Source organism: Monopterus albus, unplaced genomic scaffold (genome assembly GCF_001952655.1).
Source record: "Monopterus albus unplaced genomic scaffold, M_albus_1.0 scaffold440.1, whole genome shotgun sequence".
Classification (NCBI taxonomy): Eukaryota; Metazoa; Chordata; class Actinopteri; order Synbranchiformes; family Synbranchidae; genus Monopterus; species Monopterus albus.
The window spans coordinates 76,294-97,652 of record NW_018128320.1 but is presented as its reverse complement, the minus strand read 5'-3'; the positions used below and the strand labels follow the sequence as shown (position 1 = coordinate 97,652).

The 21,359-nt window shown below is 38.8% G+C and overlaps 1 protein-coding gene across 6 annotated transcripts; it reads left to right on the top strand.

Moving 5' to 3' along the window:
• Positions 1–156: 156 nt before the first annotated feature.
• Positions 157–14,477, top strand: LOC109952194 (beta-1,4-galactosyltransferase 3). 6 transcript variants are annotated; one of them, XM_020587137.1, is made up of 9 exons: positions 157–380; positions 4,445–4,469; positions 7,282–7,320; positions 8,317–8,598; positions 9,990–10,225; positions 11,215–11,402; positions 11,486–11,608; positions 12,050–12,154; positions 12,339–14,477. In XM_020587137.1, the coding sequence occupies exons 4-9, from the start codon at positions 8,325–8,327 to the stop codon at positions 12,475–12,477; spliced, it is 1,065 nt and encodes a 354-aa protein (XP_020442793.1). In that variant the 5' UTR covers positions 157–380; positions 4,445–4,469; positions 7,282–7,320; positions 8,317–8,324; the 3' UTR covers positions 12,478–14,477. The 6 variants fall into 6 exon arrangements, with proteins under 6 accessions (XP_020442793.1, XP_020442788.1, XP_020442792.1 ...); XM_020587132.1 differs by having other exon boundaries at positions 7,282–7,785; XM_020587136.1 differs by lacking the exon at positions 4,445–4,469.
• Positions 14,478–21,359: the final 6,882 nt, after the last annotated feature.

The following is a 21,359-nucleotide window of genomic DNA, read 5'->3' as shown; positions in this document are numbered from 1 at the left end:
TAAAAAAAGAGGGCTTACAATAAATACAAAATACAATTAATACAAAAACAGATCAAATGAATACACTAAAACTACTACATAGATACTACTAGAACAGCCACCCATAAAAGTGTTAATAATTAACGCGTGTACAAAAGCGAATGTGTGGTTATTCTTTTGGAGAGTACAAAGTGTAGGTTCAGATTTCCATTGAAGGGGAGGAGAAAGGTGCGACATCGACTCTGCTGATTCGCTCTTCGAAAGTAGTGGCCACAGCTTATTATAGCGTTCACACACCATCAACTTAAACATATCGGAAATACAGAGAAGCGAGGGTGTTGTTGAGAATATCGACGACAAACAGCTCTTTACCCAGCCCTGAAACAGAAGCAGCCCCTGTGGTAAGAATGAACAGTCATGTAACGTTATACTGATAACCCACATTGATAACAGCACTGTGTATATTCTTATGTGGTGGAAAGCTAACGTTAGCTAGCCTGCTAACCAATGTCAGTTAACCCGCAGTGGCTAGCTCGGCTCCCTCTGGCTCGTCTTTTCCCGTTACTTGGAGGTTGTGAGAACACTAATGCTATCTTGTTTACAGGATTATTGGTTTAAAAGTGTTGTTTAATTAACCTGTCTCTTGCTTTGAGTAGCTAGTTAAATGTGTCCAGTTACACAACAGCTGAAACTTGACGGTAGTGTTAGCAGTAGTGAAACTAAAACCCTTAGTGATACAAAACGCGGTAAAGAATAACTATAATAAACTGCTTAAGCTAAACGTCTGTTTGTTTACACGCTGGTCAAAACAACTGAAAGACAAGTTTTATCTGGCTTTTGTTCGAAATGATTCATTTTACTTAACAGAAGAGTTGCTACACACCCGACATTTATCGAGCTAATGTTAGTCTATTGTTTGAAGAATTCATTGCAACTTTTCATGAACAAAACATTTGAAAGTTTAATTGCCTGTCACGTCAGCGTCATTGCTAAACTCCCAAAAGCGATACAAAAACTTTGTAACGAGTTGCACAAGAATTGGCGAACAACTCCCTTTATTAATAGCCAAATACTCGTTAAAGGTAAGATGTTAGGTAGTGCTGAAAATGTTCATTGTTTAAAGCAGTTTCATGTTACTTTATGACAGGAGTCGCTTTACTTCCAACAGATAGTTTTTCAACTTCTAGCTAACGTCTATTCGTTCTTCATATTCTCCTATATCCCCAAGGCAGCAGAACAAAAGGCTCTGCATGGAGTCCCCTCCTCTGAACTTCATTCGTAGCTGGTGGCAAAGAATTACCCTGATCACATAAACATCAACAAGATATAAGGGTCTAACTGGGTGTAACTTCTTGGTTAAACGTCACATCAACCCTAACCCTGTCACAAGATATACATATTTATGAAAGATATACATATTTATGAAAAACATTTCTTAGAGCAATGTGTAAGATGATACAATAATATTGTAAGATGTATATCTTGTGACAGGGTTAGGTCATTGGTGTTTGTATTACAATATTATTGTATCATCTTACACATTGCTCTAAGAAATGTTTTTCATAAATGACAGTTTTATGACAACTCACTCATGTGACTCAGTTAAAAACTGTCAAACAACTATCACATGCTACTGGAGCCCAAAATTACAATATGTCTTAAAATTACTAAATAAAAACTATTTAGTTTGGTGTAAGTATATTTTTTGAGCCATACCATGGCACCTCGCTCAGTTTAGGTTGGGCCAAATGTTATATAAAATCTTTAATATCCAAATTAAAGATATCACATTATTGATAATGAGATTCTAAAATAAATATTTTTTTTTTTGATACAATATCAAACTTTAAATCATTTTTTCAGACTGGATAATATCAGTTGTAATTGTTTGTATTAGCTGTAAGTATTATTTTAATAGGTTAAATGTGAGAAGATCCGTGGCACCAGCTCTCGTCTTTCGTGTGTAGCTTGTTGCTCCAGTTTGTTTGGGTTTTAGGTCCACATGGAGATTTTCTTGTCTCCATGGTTGCCAGTGCTATCTTTGCAACCCACTGGAAATTACTGTAATGAGATAATTGACTGTCCCTAATGGGTTGGATAAAGTCTGAGGTTAGTGATACTCTGTTTGCAAGGGCAGAAAAATGAGAACAAAAAAAGTGGGAGGAAAGAGGAGAGTGATGTGATGATTTTTCCCCTCTGTTCAGCAGTCTGGCCCAATGGAATCAGACTTGAGGGAGCAGCCATAGAGACATGCACCAGCTGCACCCACAATGAATGGCCAGGGCTCAGGATGGGTTGCCATGACAAGGGCACTGGCACACGTTGTTATGCAGACGTTTCTTTTCTCAGGGCACGTTTGCACATTGTTTCATTGCCTGGTATTGCATGGTCAATGCTTCAGCTTACACTCATCAGTTCTCACCGTATGGGCTTTAAGGAAGGACAGACCAGTTTTCCAGCTGTGGATACAGCCAGTCCCTAGCTGTTTCTGTTAAGGCGATGGTTTTCTGTGTAAATACACATAGGGTAATGTTCCTCACATTTTCATTCAGGCATACCTATGACTGTGATGGAGAGAAAGCCACAGTACTTGCATGATTGGACAACACACCAAATGAAGTATAATGTATGAGGCCTGAGTTTTCTTACTGCAACATGGTGAACGAAACTGGGTGTGTCCAAGGAGAATTTTATCTTCATGTTATTGCTGTTAAGGGCATTCTCCAAAACAGTCATGTTTTTAGTGAACTGAGCAACTCACAAAGATATGAGAGACATGCACAGGCACCTAGATTATCGTGATTGGTCTGCCCACTATACGTGACAATATCCTACATCAGTAGGATGTGATTATCTTGTATTCGTCTATCTATTGGTGTTGATTACAGAGCTGGGCAATTTTCACTGAGGCCAACATTAGGGCAAAGTATGTAAATACTTTCATTCCAGGCTTTGTATAATGACTCTGCTCTGAGTCAGATGTCAGTGTGTGTGTACCATCTTAAGTCACACAGAACAGTACACGGACACTTGAGGCAACAGGATGTGGTACAGTTGTCAGAATAAACGTATTCTTTAACGATGTCTTTAGGATCATTGACAAATGCATGCCAGTGTCTAGTGCTTTTTGATAAAATAGGCTTGTTTTTTTCACTTTAATATTATTACTAACATTGCTTTGTGCATTTTCACTGCATATTCATTTTCTGTAGACACTTTCTCCGTACCTCTCTTCTTATTACCTCCTTATTACATGTTGCCTCTTTTCTGAATAATCCCATTTTCTTACTGTTTTTTTATGAAAATGACTGCTTTGCCCATGTGTTTCAAACATTTTAAATTGAACAGACAAAATATAAATATAATGGAGTCTAATAATATATGCCAAACAAAAAATACAATGCTAACATCAACTCCTCTGTTACCCAGCTGTTTCAACCATGACATTGTACATTTTCCTGTTGGTTGGTGTCAGGGTCTATATGCTGGCTTTGGCAGTCTAGAATTAGGTCAGATTTTAGACTTGTCTTAAATTCATTGCATGCAATTGATGGTTCCACTGAGACCTTAAAACATAATGAGAAACCAAACTGCCACTATTGTTATCTGAGTTTTGTCGTTTTATGTCGGCTTTAAAACAATCTGAACAGGTCACACTGACTAACTCCTTATTTGCATTCAAAGAGTCTGAATGACTGAGCTTTGGGCAGGACATGAAATGAATTCAGAAAAAAACTCTACAGGCTGTTTTCTCAAATAAAATCCTATCTTAAACTTTTGGAATTTCAGATTGAAATTTCTTAGCCTCTTTAACCTCTGAGACGACTCAGATTATTTATTCAAAGAAAACAGCAGTTCAGTCCAAACAGTTACAGCTGTCTTTTCCATCTCAGCTCTCCCTGCAGTCTTTAGCAGCCACAGATCTGGACATTACACCACCTGACTGTCTCATTTCTCATTTGATTAATTCTTATTCTCCAGTAGCAGATACACATTAATAAAATCATTTGCAGCTGTCCGAGTTCAGTCTCAGTCTACAGCATATGCAACTGAATATAGAGTTTAATCTTACAAAATGTATAGAAATGTAAATGGTGGAATTTTATGGATTTTCCCTCTACTAACAGTAGGGTTTACCAGATTTAACAGGAAAGTCACACATTTAAGACTAAAGACTAAAGTGCTGGCTCATCCTCAGTGGGTTGTCACATATAAAACTGATGACACTCTCAGGCAGATGTGATCAATCATCCTCTAATTCAGAGCTTTACTTTGTGCTTCATTGGGGTTAAGGCCTTTACCAGAAAGTGATGGCTAATCTAAGTTTGTCATAAGATTTTCTAGCCTCTGGGTTTTTTTTTCTGCTTTTTGGTAAAAATCTGTGCACAAGTGTCAAGTATTTTTTTTTATCTTTTTTTTTTGTCTTTATAATTGGCCTTAGTAAATTGTCCTTTTTGCTTTACAGGTGGTGGTTACCCCAGAGGACTAAGGTAGTCCATACGTCATAGCTTTTCTTTCCTTTTTATATAGTAACACAGTCAAAACACTGCTTTGAAGGTAGTTGCAGTCTGTTTTTAATAATAAAATAGCATGTACTGAAGCAAGGATGTGTCTGTGATGTGAACCAGCTGTGCCTGGAATTCCTGGCTCAGATAATAACCAACTGTAAAATGACCCATGACAGGTAATAAATGACTGTTGCTGTTGAAAATATGAGGGAATGGAAAAAAGAAACGTGGCCCAGCACTAATATAAGCTCAGTAGGAAAGTCTGGTTAGGTAAACCTCCTCTGTGGTTACCCCCACGGTGGCTTAGTCTGGTTCTTGATTATCTTCCTCTGGGGCTGTCAGTGGGTTGTCCATGAGTTTTTTTGCCATCCCTTCAGGATTTGAACAGCAGTGCTGACAGTAGGCTCCCTTGATGATGATCTAAATATACCTCAAACTCCTATAATTCCACTTTTATTTTTTCTTCTGTTGTCCATTCTAACCCCTGTGCTAGCCATTTTGGCTCCTTTTGCATGTGTGTGAATATGCCTCATGTATGCAAGATTAATGTCCCATTGGCTGAAAAGGAAAAAGTCCCATTTGCCAGTTTTAATGTGCCATCACATACACGCATTGCACAATGAAGTAAAAAAAAATAACAGGAGAGCAGGGGTGATGGGAATAAGATAAGAAAGGGCTTGCTTTGGTATGCTGGAGTATGTTATATCATGCCAAAATGGCTTCTTCTTAAATTCTGACTGTAGAGAGAAGGGGTATGCATGCAAAAGAGACATTGAAGTCAAAAGCACATAGTGTAATCAGACTGTTGGCTGCTCTTCCTCTCCCCCTCCAGCTCCTCTTGGTTTACTTTGTCCTTCTCTTTTTGGTTCACTCCTTATCCTCAGGCTTTTAAGTCACACAGAAGGATTTGGATAAATCTAGTCACTGGATCTCTTTTATATGCATGTTTAGTCAGTGCCTGTGCTTTGCAGAAGGGGGTTTCTTCTGCCAAGTTCTCTCACTGTATAAGCTAGTCCAAGCACAATGTGGCCCTCAAACACTAGAGCACAGCCATTTCTACCTTTGGTGAAGACATTTGTATATGTCATTACAGATGAATATGATACTGCAGTATGGGAGAATTGAAAGAGGGTGTAAATTTGAATTCTGTCCCGGGGGATTAGGGGGTTTGTTGTCATCCTAATTCATGTAGCAGTCCAAACTTGCGCACCACATTGAGCTTCCCACCCATGTTGGTCCTTAAAACCTGCATGGTTTAATCATTATTATTAATCTGAGTGAGCATGAAAGAGCATCAGACGGTTAGTAAAATGTTTTGACAGCAGTCGGCTGACCAAGCAAAATGCTGAAATGCATGAACAGTACAGTTTAGCAGGCAGGATTTTGTCAGATGCCATCAACATATCTGTGTCGGACTAGCTGAATGTTTCAGTCGTAGCAACCTGGGCTGTAGGCTTAACCATTTTCTGTTAGGTATTATTATGTCTAATGTATTATCCATATGGTCAGTTATTAAACTACAATGCATTGCAGACCATTTTTTAAACTATACATTAACATAATATGGAGGAAAGTGACTTTTTATAAATTATAAAGACTAATAAGTGTTGGCAGTATTGCCAAAAATATTGTCAAACTTTGTTTTTCAATCACTATATATTTAATAGGAATTTAAGCATCAAGTTACTTGAATTACAAACTCAACTGAACAAAATAATGACTTCACTTAAAATTGCAGAGCTTACACCAATTGGCCTGGCAAAATTTAGATAATAAACAGAGTAACCAATGCTGCACAACTCCAGGCTTCATTGAAGAATATACACAAGATCAAACTTAATGTGTTGGACATCAAACTTATAACTAAGACCATTTCTTCCTGTTCCAAAAGATGCATAGCCTTCATTAGTAGGTATGAAACAGGTTATTCTCCCCCCAGCAGACTTCGTTTTTTCTGGTTTTATAAAAGATAGTACACAGGCTAGTGGTTAAGGCGCAGCGTTCTCGCCGCGGTGCCCTGGGTGCGAATCCAGGTTGCATCAGGAAGGGCATCCGGCGTAAAACACGTGCCGAATGTCAGCATGCGAGTCGGCAGTGTGACAATTCGCTGTGGCGACCCCTAAACGGGAAAAGCCGAAAGTGACTTTCTTTCTATAAAAGTGCACATACTGTACGTCACTACATGATGGGAGTGACTTGTGTATTGTATGGTTTTAGACCTTTCTTTTGGTGCAGCAAAATTAAACAACTGGGAAGGAAGTCTAAGCTATGAAATCAGTAATGGTATGTGTAGGTGGGAGGTCGGCAGCTGCTCTTGTTATTTTAACTATTTTTTTTTTTCCCCTTTTCTCTCTCTACCTGTCACTAAACTGGTCTTGTAGCATTGATTGGGATTAGGATTAGTGGTCTGAGGCTGGCTACTTTAACAAGCACTAATTGATTTCCAAGTAAGAATGTGTTGGATAATGCAGCAGAGCAGGGCTAGGGCTTATGCAGATCGGCGCAAACAGCATTGCAGTGACCTATAGCAACAGGGCCATTGAGTTTGTTGGCTTTTCTGTTAGGAAGTTGGATCCACATGGCAGTGATGGGGGAGACATCTGCACTGAATTAGTCAATGATTTCCAACTGTGCTGTTGAGTTTCCATCAAAACATACACAATTCATTTCCTGGGCTTGTATTGCACACTGTCATTGTTTTTATGTGAAAACCATTATGGTCTAAGCACAAAATCAGTGATATTAGCAATTTAAACTAAAGGGTGTCCCCTCTCCTCTGTTTTTTGTCTTTCAGAGCCATGCTGGACTGATTGGTCCGATTCCTGTCCATCCAGTGAGTCTAGAGGCTGTTGGCCCAGTGAACTGCTTAGAGCTGTGGATTGCATATGGGACAATAGCAGTGGGACTCAAAACTCTGTCCTCCTCCACATTTCCTTTTCTCTCAGCCTGACTCTCCACTGAAACCCTCCCCCCTACAATTATACAGTCACATACTCAAACACAGGCCCACACTGGTCACGGTCCACTCCCCCCTTCTCTCCAGCCAGTCAGGCAGTGAGTCGATGGAAGGCGTGTAATCCTCTGTAAAGTATAGGCCCTTTATGGTGGCATATGCTCCTTTTTGTCATGGCGGCTGTTGTTGCAGAGGCCTCCCTCAGGACTGAACATGAGGGAGAACAGAAGGCAGCATAAAGGTCACAAAGAGAGGAAGAGACAGTGAGTGGGAGACACTGATGCTGCCATTTATTTGACTGGATGAGAATGAGCTTCACAGGGCAATGGATGGAAAGCACCAGAGGTGAAACTACATGATGTGGGACTGGTATTATCACCCCACAACAGTTACGAATTGGACCAGCAGTCAACTTTGGAGAAATTTACCACAAACTGACCTGCAGCAAGGAATGCTGTGAAAATTATATATTTGAATAAGACTTTTCCCCTTATTTTAGAATATTTTTCTATTTCCCCCTCCTCTTGGTAGACTCTTTCCATTACAGCTGACCAAAAGTGCCTTTTTTGTTTTACTTTAGTTTGTTTACTCATCTCACTTCATATTGAAATTCCATATCTTCACAGATTATAGCGAGTAACTCGACTTAAAGTAGCTGCTACATTCAATATGTGATGCCATATTTTAGAAAAGGTACAGCCACAACACCAACAACTATCAAATAGACAGTTCAGTCATCACTATTGTGAATTTTGTTTCTACTTGAGAAGCATTAACTTACACCCAGCCCTAAATCACTGAGCATCAAGTTGCCCAAGACCACCGGGACGTCCTGCACTGCCTCTTCCGACCCTCTATTGTTTTGACGTCTTACAGCTGTCACCATGATCAGTATCCAGTCCAAATGGCGCTACCTTTTCATGTTCCTGGGCATCCAGCTGGTGGTCATGGCGCTGCTGTCTCGAGAGGGATACCAGAAGAGGGTCACCTATTTCATCCGCATCTTCCGCAAGCCTGACACCACTGGTGTGTCAGGCCGCAACCACACGTCAGCTGGTGTCATCGGAGGCGATGTGTATGCCAACCTCTCCCACCTCTCCAAAGCTCTTAGCCATGGAGATGGCATGCCCTACTGCCCTAAGACATCCCCTTTGACAGGTGAGTAATCTTGCTATTTCTGCTTCACTCCATAGTGCACATCAGTGCCTTAGTATCTGTCTCATTCTTTAAACACAGCATTGATCTATGAACAGAAGCAGGTTTGCCCAATAGTATATTATTTTTAATATTTGTCAGGAGTTACAGATGGCAGCACAGTGTCCTCCTGTGAATATAAAGTCCCTCTTTAGTCAAGAGTTTATTGTAAAAGTTGGTGGCTTTGGTTACCTACTTATCCATTTTGCTGTCATGCTGTGTCTGCTGTTGTATAGGGGCACCTTTTATTTAGGGTCGTTTTTTTTTTGTTTGTTTGTTTTTTTTCCTACTTCAGGTGTGTCCTATATTTTTATGCACTTTGGAATTGGTTTGGTTTTTCTACTTTCCCAAAAGGCTTCAGTTTGAGTCAGCATGTTAAGACGTTGACTCTTGTTCAGTAGAGTTGAAAGGGAACTTAAATGGGTCACAGTGTTTCTTACATTTCCTTTTAGAACTACAAATCTGACCAATGTATACAGTATTGTTCAAAATAATAGCAGTACAAGTTGGTTGACTCCATGCCACACAGATGTGAAGCAGTTATAAAAAAACTGTGGTCATACAACTAAATATTAGTTTAGTGATTCACAGGATTACTAAATCCTAGAAACAACAACGTTTGTACAAAATAGTTTTGTGTTTGTACAGTCAACGGCAGACACTGCTATTTTTTTGAACACACCCCTTTCAACTAATTGCCCAATTGCACAGCCTTAAGAGCGTGCATATCATGAATGCTGGGTCTTGTTTGCTTTCTGAGAATCTACTGCACCTACTGGTAACTTGTTTGCCATGTAGCAATAAAAAATATACTAAAAACCTGGATTATTCTGGTTAGTCACATTGTACTGCTATTATTTTGAACAATACTGTAAGTTCAGTTTGTGGGACGTAGTGCTATTAGGAATAGAGTCATTCAAAATCAGCTGCTGGCTGGTGATTGGTGGTGGTGGTGTTCTGTTGTAGGTTTCATCACTACTTTCTCTAATATGTTTTGTAATGCTTCCGTCTATGAAATGGCAGATGGTGCATACATGATATATATTTTCAGTTCAATTTTATTTGTATAGCACCAAATCACAACAAAAGTCATCTGTTCAAGCTTTCAAACTGAGTCTTATCCCAGTTAATGTTTATTCTGTCTAAGTAGAATGCATTGTCAAAGCAGGCTTAGTTTTGTTGCTTTTTGTGGGTTAACAATCCAAATAGATGGTGACAGTTTTTGTACTGTGAGCACCAAATGCTTCATTCTGTCCATTCAAATCATAGGCTCTCATACTCTAACCAGATTATTTGCCTTCACTCTATATCCTGTTTCCTACAGGTAATGACAGCAGACTGATTTCTGTTCACAGGTGGGCCGATCCACATCAGCTTCCCATCAGGGCTCACTATATCAGAGGTGCAGAGGAAAAATCCGCTGGTGGTACGCGGAGGACGCTATAGGCCGCCGGGCTGTGAGGCAAGGCACCGAACAGCCATTGTCATTCCCCACAGACAAAGAGAACACCACCTGAAGTTTCTGCTATACTATCTGCATCCTTTTCTGCAGAGACAACAGCTCAGCTATGGGATTTATGTCATTCACCAGGTGAAACTCACTCCACTAAGTCATATATTTTACACTAAAGGAAGATTCATAAAGGAGGGATTTAAGTAATACTTTGCTTCTTGTTTTTGTAATTATAAGTTTCACATTTGGCAGAAACATAAGGTTGTTTTCTAATATTTAAAATCATTTCTTTAATTTGCTCTGTATGCGCTGTGTGTAGTTTCCTTTGGTACCAACTACAGTTCAGTTCAATTCAGTTCAGCTTTTATTTGTATAGTGCCAAATTACACACACAAAATAATCTCAAGAGTTTTCCTCTTTATATAGAGGAAAAACCCAACAATACCTATTGTTGAGTCATGCTTTGTATGATTTGTCTTGTCTTTTCTTAGCAAATACCTACAAAAAAAAGACTGCTGCATTTTTAGGATGAATCAAGAAATGAACATCTGACCAAGACCTGAAGATATGATGCATGATGAGCACAATATCTATTTAATTTAATGTTGTTTAATCGCTTGAGCTTTTTAAAATTGTGATAACATGATGCATGTTTGTTGACTAAAATAAAATTATGAAGCCATTTTTTCCCTAAGTTTTTAAAAATACTACTTATCAATGAATCTGTTTCAGCTTGATTTTCCTCAGCATGTCAGCCTGTGTTAATGTACAGGACATTTTGTTGTTAAACAGTATATTCAGAAGGTTTGCTAGTTCATGGATGTTAATGAATATTTCAGCATTATTTTACTGGTTTGTAATTTCCAGACAGTTTCCTCAGATGCTTCCAGGAAAGTACAATATGATTAAGTAAAAAATGGAGACAATGGTAATAGTACACTTCCTGTTAATTACTGCTAATGAATTGCTTGTGTGATGTAGAGACTTTTAGTCAGTGATCAGCAGGTCAGTTAAATAGCATATTTGAAATATGACTGAACATAAACATATAATTTAACACATATCATAAATAGGTTCTAGAGAGTAAAAGAATATTGAATGATTATTTTATTGGTTTTGCACCACAGGCTGGAAACTACACTTTTAACAGAGCCAAGCTGATGAACGTTGGATTCCGGGAAGCCATGAGGGAAGAAGACTGGGACTGTCTCTTCTTCCATGATGTGGACCTCATTCCAGAGGACGATCGCAACTTGTACACTTGCGACACCAACCCCAAGCATGCAGCCATTGCCATGGACAAGTTTGGTTACAAGTATGTCCTTTCTTCTCTGTGAATGAAGGGTTGGCTCATTGCACATACTTAACTTTGTTTCTGTGATTGTTATTGCCTTCCAGGCTTCCGTACAAGATGTACTTTGGAGGAGTGTCAGCTCTGACGCCACTTCACTACCTCAAAATGAACGGCTTTCCCAACAACTACTGGGGCTGGGGTGGAGAGGATGATGATATTGGAGTCAGGTGAGAATAATTTAGCCTGGATGCTCTTTAGGATGAGCGGTCCTACTGTGGAAATAATGCACCTGTAGCCAGTCCGACACTGACACTGTTTGATTTAAGGCTGAGCTCACTGCCTGGTGGAGAAGTTGGAATTTTTTTTTTTTTGTAGATCACTTGATGGCATTGATACTAAACCCTAATCAAGCTGTTTATATTGCCATAAAACGTACAGGTCATTCAGTAGAGACACAAACTAGTTTTAAAACTGTGGCTGTGCCTCGAGCAGCTGCTACTTATGTCATGAACACAGAGTACTGTAGATCAGGCTTAAAAAGTTTATAGGAAAATCAGCAACTTCCAACTTTATTATAGATGCAGGATCAATAGTTTAGTTTGTTGTTTTAGTTGATGTTCTCTTGAACCAAATTAAGTGTGAAAGGATGATGTTTCTCTTCTTTTCAGAGTATCTTTGGCAGGGATGTATATCACTCGTCCGTCGCTGAAGGTTGGCCGTTACAAGATGATTAAACACAAGCTGGACAAAGGAAATGATGTGAACCCGAAGAGGTACAGTAAACGCATCGCACATTTGATTTTACGTTGCCTGCAGAAATTTGGGAAACAAACTGCAGCTTGATCTTAGCAGAAATAATACTTATAATACTTGCAGTGTTTTTGTTTTTAACTGTAGAAGTAAAGTATAAAGTTATGCTTAAGTATTCACTGCTCAGTCTTTGTTCTCCATCATAAGGTTCAGTATGCTGGCCAAGACGCGTCAGACCTGGAAAATGGATGGCATGAACACAGTAGAATATGAGATCATTTCACGACAGTACCTGCCCCTCTACACCAACATCACTGTCAACATTGGCACTGAACACGGCCTCTAGCCACTTCCTCCAGCACAACTTCCCCCTGCCAAAGCTACAAGCAAACCTGCAGCCGAAGTCCCAGCCAAACAGGAAAAAGGGCCACTCAGAGTAATAGTGTACCCTAAGAGACCGCCAATCATGTTTCACTCTGGCATTATTTCAGTTGGGTAATCCTGCCAGTTCATGCTGTAGGGTGGTAGTGACTCTCCTCAGGGGTCTCGGCTTTTTTCCTCATGTTAAACTTTTTCATCAATTTGTGGAGGATTTAGAATCAACATCTTACTACCTGTGGATAGTCAGTCACTCATTTGGGTGATTAAAACGCCCGATGTATTAAAAATATAAACAATAGATATGAATTTCTCAGCCTTTAGGTGACAGCTCTCCACCTTGGTTCCCACGGTCCTGTTATATCACTGATTATTCTTCCAAGGGAGCTACAGCAAAGAGAGAAGGGTAAAAGTTGGACTCTGAGGTTATACTATATACCAACAGTACCAACAGCGCTGGGTTCGCTGGTTAAACCTTGTGATGCCTTAGAATCATTTTTTTTTTTTTTGGCTTCTTAGGTGTACTTTACATCATTTAGTATTTTGGGTTTAATGGTGCAGTAGCTGCAGTTGCCAGCAGTCACACTGTGCCACAACGGAGCCATTGAAAACGGTGAAGGATTTTTGTTTCCAGTTGAGTATGTGAAGCTGCTACAGTGGGTACTGAAGGAAAGAACTTGTGTTGCTGTTACTACTATGACTGCTTTTGACATAACAGTGCACATATCCTGTTTGTGTGAAAATATCTGGGCCTTCATTTAGAAAGGATTGCTACGCAGAGATTTTTCTACTTCAGTTTGGCTTATGTATATAAAAAAAGGCTATATCATGGTAATGTTTTTGAACTGGGTTTGAATTACCTTTACCGTAGCTCTCACAGCAAGGCCAAAGTACAGTTCCTCTGTGTAGCATTTATCTTGGTGGTAATCTGTGCATTCATTTCAGCCTTTTATTTCAGCATATCAATTCAACTGAGTTTTCCTTTTTGTGTGTATTTGTACATTTGCCTTTATCAAACTGAGCATTTTGCTGTAATACTGATCAGGCTTCTGATTCACATCAAAGTGTAGTCTGTCTTGCTTAAGCTTTCTTTTACTTAAAGCTTTTACACTATGTTGATTGTGTACAGTGTACTACACAGCTCTTTATGTAATTGTGTCCCTCGAGTGTGTGTGCTCTGTCAATGATTTACACCATGATAATGTGTAATTTTTTAAATATATCTTTTGCCCTTGTCCTAAAGTCATGCACAGAAATCGTTACTGCAGCGCAGATCAGCTGTAAATGCTGCAGTTGCAAGCTCAAGATATTGGAGTCAAATTGATCTCTCTAGACAAACCAATTAGTTCAGTAGCTTGAGTCCACAGCACAACATGACAAATATCTTTGATTGCTGTTGATGGGCAGTCAGAGTTGTTCTTCTGTTGTCACCAGAGAACAGTGTAAATGTGTTTCAGCTATTTACTTAAGTTAAAAGATTAGCTTGTCCTTTTGTGTCTTAAGAAATCTGTGACATCTTGGATTGATGTAATCATTTAAAAACCCACAAAGTAATGTCTGAATGCATTGTTAACATTTGATGATATGGTAGTGTGTTTTGTTAAATTTCTCCTCTGGTAAAGCTGAAGATATTTGCCTGCAGCAGATTGGCTGGCCAATGTGAGGAAGCAGGCTTGGTTTCTTTCACTTTTTATTCTTTTTCAAACCTTTTAAAGACGGTTTCTCACTTGTAATCACCATCCGTGACTTCAGTATTGACTCAGAAAACCAGTTTAATGATTTGTCAACATCCTTCCCAACAGTAGTCTTGTTGCTGCATCTCGACTCTGCCCTCCTCTTCTGACAGATCTGATTGTTTACACCAGAATATTGACAGTCCCTTCTTCCTACGAGCATAGGCCTTATTGACAGGTGAACGGACAGGCTGAAACCAAAGATGACTGCATGGATTTAAAAAAAAAAAAAAAAAAAAAAAAAAAAAAAAAAAAAAAAAAAAAAAAAAAAAAAAAAAAAGTGTTGTACTCCACATGTTGGGAATGATTTCTGTAATGCTGTTTTGTGTTAAGGCACAGGTGATTTGTTTCTTCCCATAAATGATCATAGACTCTTTTCAGTTCAGAGAATCTTAAAGCAGTGTGTGTATTTCCCCAAATCCTACATACCACAGAATGGTAAGTCATGTTGTCTTTCAGTAAAGGGATGAGAGTAGTTTGGAGAGTAGTCTTTCTGTGTGTTGTGAGATGAGCACTGAGATTGTTACCTGTTATTGTCATGGATCGATGACTACACACTGTAATATCATTTCTGATGTGAATTCATACACATCTCCTTTGGCCTTAATCACTCACAGTGCTAGCATTTTGACTACATATGCATGACAGAGATGCCTTGAGGCGGGTCACAGTGTGGATATGATACATAACAGTGCTCATTTAGAAACTATGAAGCATGCTGAAATGTCTGTGTTGACAACTGGAAACTCTTGTGACTTTAAAAGTTTCCATCTGCTATATGCTACGCTGCTCACTGTTGTATAAAAACTAGGGAAATGTGAAGGACATTCTGAGGAAAATGTACAAAGGAAGCTTATATTCACAATGTACTGTCTCCATAATTTACTGTTTGTGTTTTTATTTTAAGCTACTTTATGTTTGATGTGGTTAGACTCTTGGTTTGATGTTAATAAGTTGAGCAACAATATAATCATCACAGGGTAGTACTGAAAGCAGCGGCAATGTAACTTAGTTTTTTTCTGCTCTCTATGAATTCTGCACAGTCCAGAGTGGCCTTAAACTCATTAATAAACTGATTATTCAAAAGAAATGGTCACTTTTACAAACATTTATTGATACACTTCCGCACCCACTCCAGTGTTTGTTTAACAAAGAAAAATTCATATTCTCAGGTGTGCAAGTAACAGTGGTGACCCACCCTCCACACCCCAGAAGGACCCCAGTAGGTGAGTAATTTGACCAACACATGCCCAGAGATTTTAGCATAGACAGGAAACCACTCTTGTAGCAAAAATGGAACGAATTTAACAACGTGAGTGTCAAAGGTACACTCGGTGGCAATTTTATTAGGTACAATTTGTTGCAATACTTATTGTACTTTCGGCTGCTCCCATTAGAGGTCGCCACAGCACATCATCAGTTGCCACCCAGCTGATGATGCGTATGCTAAACTTGTCATGCTTTACGCCAGATTTAGTCTAATTTAGAGTTGCCAATCAACCTAACCTGCATGTCTTTGGACTGTGGGAGGAAGCCGGGGCACCCGGAGAAAACCCAGGCACAGGGGGAACAATTTATTGCAATACAATAATCCAAATTGCAGTTTACATTGTTGGAAATGAGATGTATTCTATTTTACATGTTCAGTATTACTGGGGTCACAGTTATGGCAGTGTACTGCACTACTAGACTCCCATTTACATGTATGAAGGGGACAGATTATTAAAAAAAACTCCCCAGTATAATGGGTTCAGCACAACACCAATGCTATGACCTAAATTCCAGAACATTAGTACCTCTTTCAGTTTTGGAAAACTGAACATTCTAGATATATACATAACATATTGTACATACATATGCATATAACGTATGTATCATAGCATAACAGCTCTACTGGATTGCATTAAATTGTTCCTAATAAATCCTGTTTACTCTTCTATATTGTGCAAAAGTCCCAAAAGGGGTTTTTCTTTTAATTTTTAGCTTGTACAAACAAGTTATCTCATGGGAACATTATCCTGTGCGCCCAAGTTGTCTTGTGTGCACAGGATAATTTGTTCCTACACGAACTTGTTCCCAAGACAAATAACTTGTGCACACAAAATAGCTTATGCACACAAGATTAAAATAAACTACCCCTTTTTGGTCTTTAGAGGCTCCATAATATTCTCTTGTTATATTGTCTTATGTTTCTTAATGCATTTAATTTTTTATGTAAGGCACTTTAGATGGCCTTACTGTGGAGAACTACAGGTGAACTTGCCATGTATTACCTAATAGGAAAACAGAATAAGTCCCTGGCTTGCCATAAGAACTAAATGCAAAATTATTCAGCCCCTTTACTTTCAGTGCAGCAAACTCTCTCCAGAAGTTCAGTGAGGATCTCTGAATGATCCAATGTTGACCTAAATGACTAATGATGATAAATAGAATCCACCTGTGTGTAATCAAGTCTCCGTATAAATGCACCTGCACTGTGATAGTCTCAGAGGTCCGTTTAAAGCGCAGAGAGCATCATGAAGAACAAGGAACACACCAGGCAGGTCCGAGATACTGTTGTGGAGAAGTTTAAAGCCGGATTTGGATACAAAAAGATTTCCCAAGCTTTAAACATCCCAAGGAGCACTGTGCAAGTGATAATATTGAAATGGAAGGAGTATCAGACCACTGCAAATCTACCAAGACCTGGCCGTCCCTCTAAACTTTCAGCTCATACAAGGAGAAGACTGATCAGAGATGCAGCCAAGAGGCCCATGATCACTCTGGATGAACTGCAGAGATCTACAGCTGAGGTGGGAGACTCTGTCCATAGGACAACAATCAGTCGTATACTGCACAAATCTGGCCTTTATGGAAGAGTGGCAAGAAGAAAGCCATTTCTTAAAGATATCCATAAAAAGTGTTGTTTAAAGTTTGCCACAAGCCACCTGGGAGACGCACCAAACATGTGGAAGAAGGTGCTCTGGTCAGATGAAACCAAAATCGAACTTTTTGGCAACAATGCAAAACGTTATGTTTGGCGTAAAAGCAACACAGCTCATCACCCTGAACACACCATCCCCATTGTCAAACATGGTGGTGGCAGCATCATGGTTTGGGCCTGCTTTTCTTCAGCAGGGACAGGGAAGATGGTTAAAATTGATGGGAAGATGGATGGAGCCAAATACAGGACCATTTTGGAAGGAAACCTGATGGAGTCTGCAAAAGACCTGAGACTGGGATGGAGATTTGTCTTCCAACAAGACAATGATCCAAAACATAAAGCAAAATCTACAATGGAATGGTTCACAAATAAACATATCCAGGTGTTAGAATGGCCAAGTCAAAGTCCAGACCTGAATCCAATCGAGAATCTGTGGAAAGAACTGAAAACTGCTGTTCACAAATGCTCTCCATCCAACCTCACTGAGCTCGAGCTGTTTTGCAAGGAGGCATGGGCAAAAATTTCAGTCTCTCGATGTGCAAAACTGATAGAGACATACCCCAAGTGACTTACAGCTGTAATCGCAGCAAAAGGTGGCGCTACCAAGTATTAACTTAAGGGGGCTGAATAATTTTGCACGCCCAATTTTTCAGTTTTTTATTTGTTAAAAAAGTTTGAAATATCCAATAAATTTCGTTCCACTTCATGATTGTGTCCCACTTGTTGTTGATTCTTCACAAAAAATTACAGTTTTATATCTTTATGTTTGAAGCCTGAAATGTGGCAAAAGGTTGCAAAGTTCAAGGGGGCCGAATACTTTCGCAAGGCACTGTATACGGACTTTCAAGTAACCTCTTTGTGTAGAAATGAAATCATTTTATAACAGATTATCAGTTTTTGTAAACAGAATCTGAGTATATCACTATTAGTTTGGCCTGTATGTGTTTGTCTTGTTTTGACTTCTCTAAAACATAGAAAACTAAAATATTATTACCAATAGGCTAGAATGCATATTTACATGATCAGTCATTTGGTTTAGACAGTATAGAAATGCAGTAGCTTTCTTTCAAAATAGTGATGATAAACACGCATGTGTTGGGCTACACTGGGGGAGTGTGACTGGGTTGCCATGAAACTAGGACATTCTATTATTGAGAAATCTATATTATGTGGTATTAAGCAGTTAATTTTTCCCTACTAAACACACAGTTGGATGAAGAATGGTCTGCTAATTTTGACTTTTTATTTTGATATTTTGTTCTGTGACCATTATTTGGATATTGATATTTTTGTGAAGAACAAAAAACAAGAAACTATAACTTGCATGGGTTGGTGCATGTCCTTATAGCATAAGCCACACCCTAGGCTGAATGAGGAAAGTTTTTTCTTTTAACCATACAGATAAATGTCCATAGATAAATATTATATGGAATATGTCCGTAGGCAGCCTAAGCAATTCAGTTAAATTCCATTCAGTTTGATTTGTATAGTGCCAAATCACAACAAAAGTCAACTCAGGATACTTTACAAAGTAAAGTCTAGACCTTACTATTATTAATATTATAGAGAAAAAGTACAGCAAATCCCCCTTGAGCAGCACTTGGCGACTGTGGGGAGGAAAAGACAACACTTCAACTCCTCAACTGTGCAAAGGAAACCACACATCCCACATCCTCTCAATCTGAGAGGCAGATTGACTGAAAGATGAACAGCTCCAGATCTACAGACAGCTGAAAAAAATGCACGAGCTGTACCTGATGACTGAGCAAATTCAGCTTTTCTTTATGTGACCAGTGGGGCCTCAAGCCACTTCTGACACTTTAGAGCTGATGCTTTTAAACTTAAAACACCAATGTTTGGAGGAGGAAACAACATGTAAAATGTGTTTAAGACATATCAATGCCACAAATTAAGAATTTCATTGTACAGGGAAACACGTTTCCTACCTGTGCATATGACAATAAACACTTTGACCTTGACCTTGACCAAAGACAGACAGTAAATCTTAGACTATGCAAACCTGAGCACACAGAACAGAGTTAGTGCAGTGAGCAGTGTTGATGTTTTAAGCCATTTGGTGCATTACGAATTGGTGGTGGGGTCAGATAAGGATTTGTTGCATTTTCTTACATTGCAACAGATTGCATATATTTAGGTTTTGAACTGTAGGTCGGATAAAAGGAGACACTTGACATTACCTTGGGTTTACAAAATTACAATGGGCAGTTTGTTTTCTCATGTTTTATAAACTGAGCAATTAATTGTTTAATCAAGAAACTCATGCAGAATAATTAAAATAGCTTGTTGCTACAGCCTGATTTGCAGTATTACTGATTGAAATGTGCTGTATAAAATAACTAATGTGCATACAGTACCAGCTAAAAGTTTGGACGCACTTCCCCATTGGGCACACTTTCCCAATCAATTCAAACGTTTGACTACTGAAGTTCTGCAATACTCAACATTGGTTGCAATAGATGGACAGTGGCTGGAGGCAGACAGAACACTGGACCTCTGCAGACACACACACACACACGCTCACACATCTTTCTAAAGACTGAGATTTACACTGAGCTGCACTTTATTATGTTATATTCTTTTGCTGTTAACATGCTGCTGACCTGATTAGGACCTATACATTCTTATTTTTATTTGTTTATATTTTATATTGACTTACACAATTTTTGTGCTGTTAATGTAAATAATGTGTCTTTTAAGCCAAGAGCTGCAGGAAACATTTTGTTGTGCTATGCATAATGGAAATAAAGATTCTTAAGTCTTGAGAAACATTTTGCAGGGATTCTGATAGTTGGTTTGTGCACGTGTTTCACACTGTTCTGATTGGATGAAATTTATTACGCTACCAAAAAAAAACAGTGAAATTTGTTTACCAGTCTGAAACAATACAAGACAAAAGTATTTTGCTTGCACACCTCACAGTTCAAGAGTTACTGTAACACTTTAGAAATAGCCACATGGTGGTGACATTTGTTCCAGATTAGATCATCAAACGAATGACTCAAAATCCTCCAGTATTTTCAAATACTTGACACATAAAGAGGCATGTAACTCATAGGTTTGGCCATAAAATTTACGAATATTGATGCAAATTAAAACTACCATTAAATTATAGATTGTTGGTGTATGCTACTGGCCCATGTTGTCTGCATTCAGATAATGAAAACGTAACCATTTAAGCACCAACTCTAGTGTTTTGCTTCTTTTCATTACCTGCTCAAATTTTAAGTATTAAAACAGCAAAATAACTCAATTAAAAATGCAATGTATAAAGAACAAAGCTATCTCTGAAATTGCAGCAGACATTTCAAACATGTATTTATTAACACAAATAAAATGTATGAAACATTCACAAAGTTGTTTATGCCTGGAGACATTTCTGTCTTGGCAAGTAAATGAGCAGCTCATTCAAGTTCCTAACATGGCTGCATATCATGTTATGGCACAACCAGAACCATTTCAAGATGTCCTTTTATTCCAATTTCAACTGCCAAACTGAGTTTCTGACTTTGTAACAGATTTTAAATCCAGAAACAACTGTGACAACTGTAGCCTTACTTTAGGCTTTGCTTGCTGGAAATGCATTTTTAGATGCTTCCCCAAGAATAAGAAACGGCTTTATTGGCCAGATGTGTTGGACACACAAGGAATTTGACCTGGTACAGTTGATCTCAGTGTACATGTACAATGTTCTTCCACAAGGTAACGAGTAAACAAGATAAGACTGAGAGGCGAAGAAAAGAAAAAGAATGTGCAAGCAGGAAAAAGGAATGTGCATTAACAAAATAAAGTACAAAATATCTGTTAACACATTTACAGGAAAAGAGGACACAACACAGAAGATGGGACAACAGACATGAACAAAAGAGACAAAGGGATTATTAAATTAAGTTGTGTGTGTGAGAACGTTTGTAGTGTGGATGTATCCAACTCTATGTAGACTGATATTCAGTACTTACTGTATTAAAAAAAAAAACATAAAATTAAACCAAATTAAGAAATTGGGGGGGAGTTAAATGTAAAAGAAAGAAGGAAAAAAAAAGGGGGGGGGGGGGTTAAATCAATAAAGGAACAGGAGTGTACTGTGATGCTCCCACCCCAAACCACCAGTACGAGGTGAGGCCAACACTTGGGTAGCTCTGGAGCAGCTCAGCAGGGTGAGGTCATCCAGGGCAG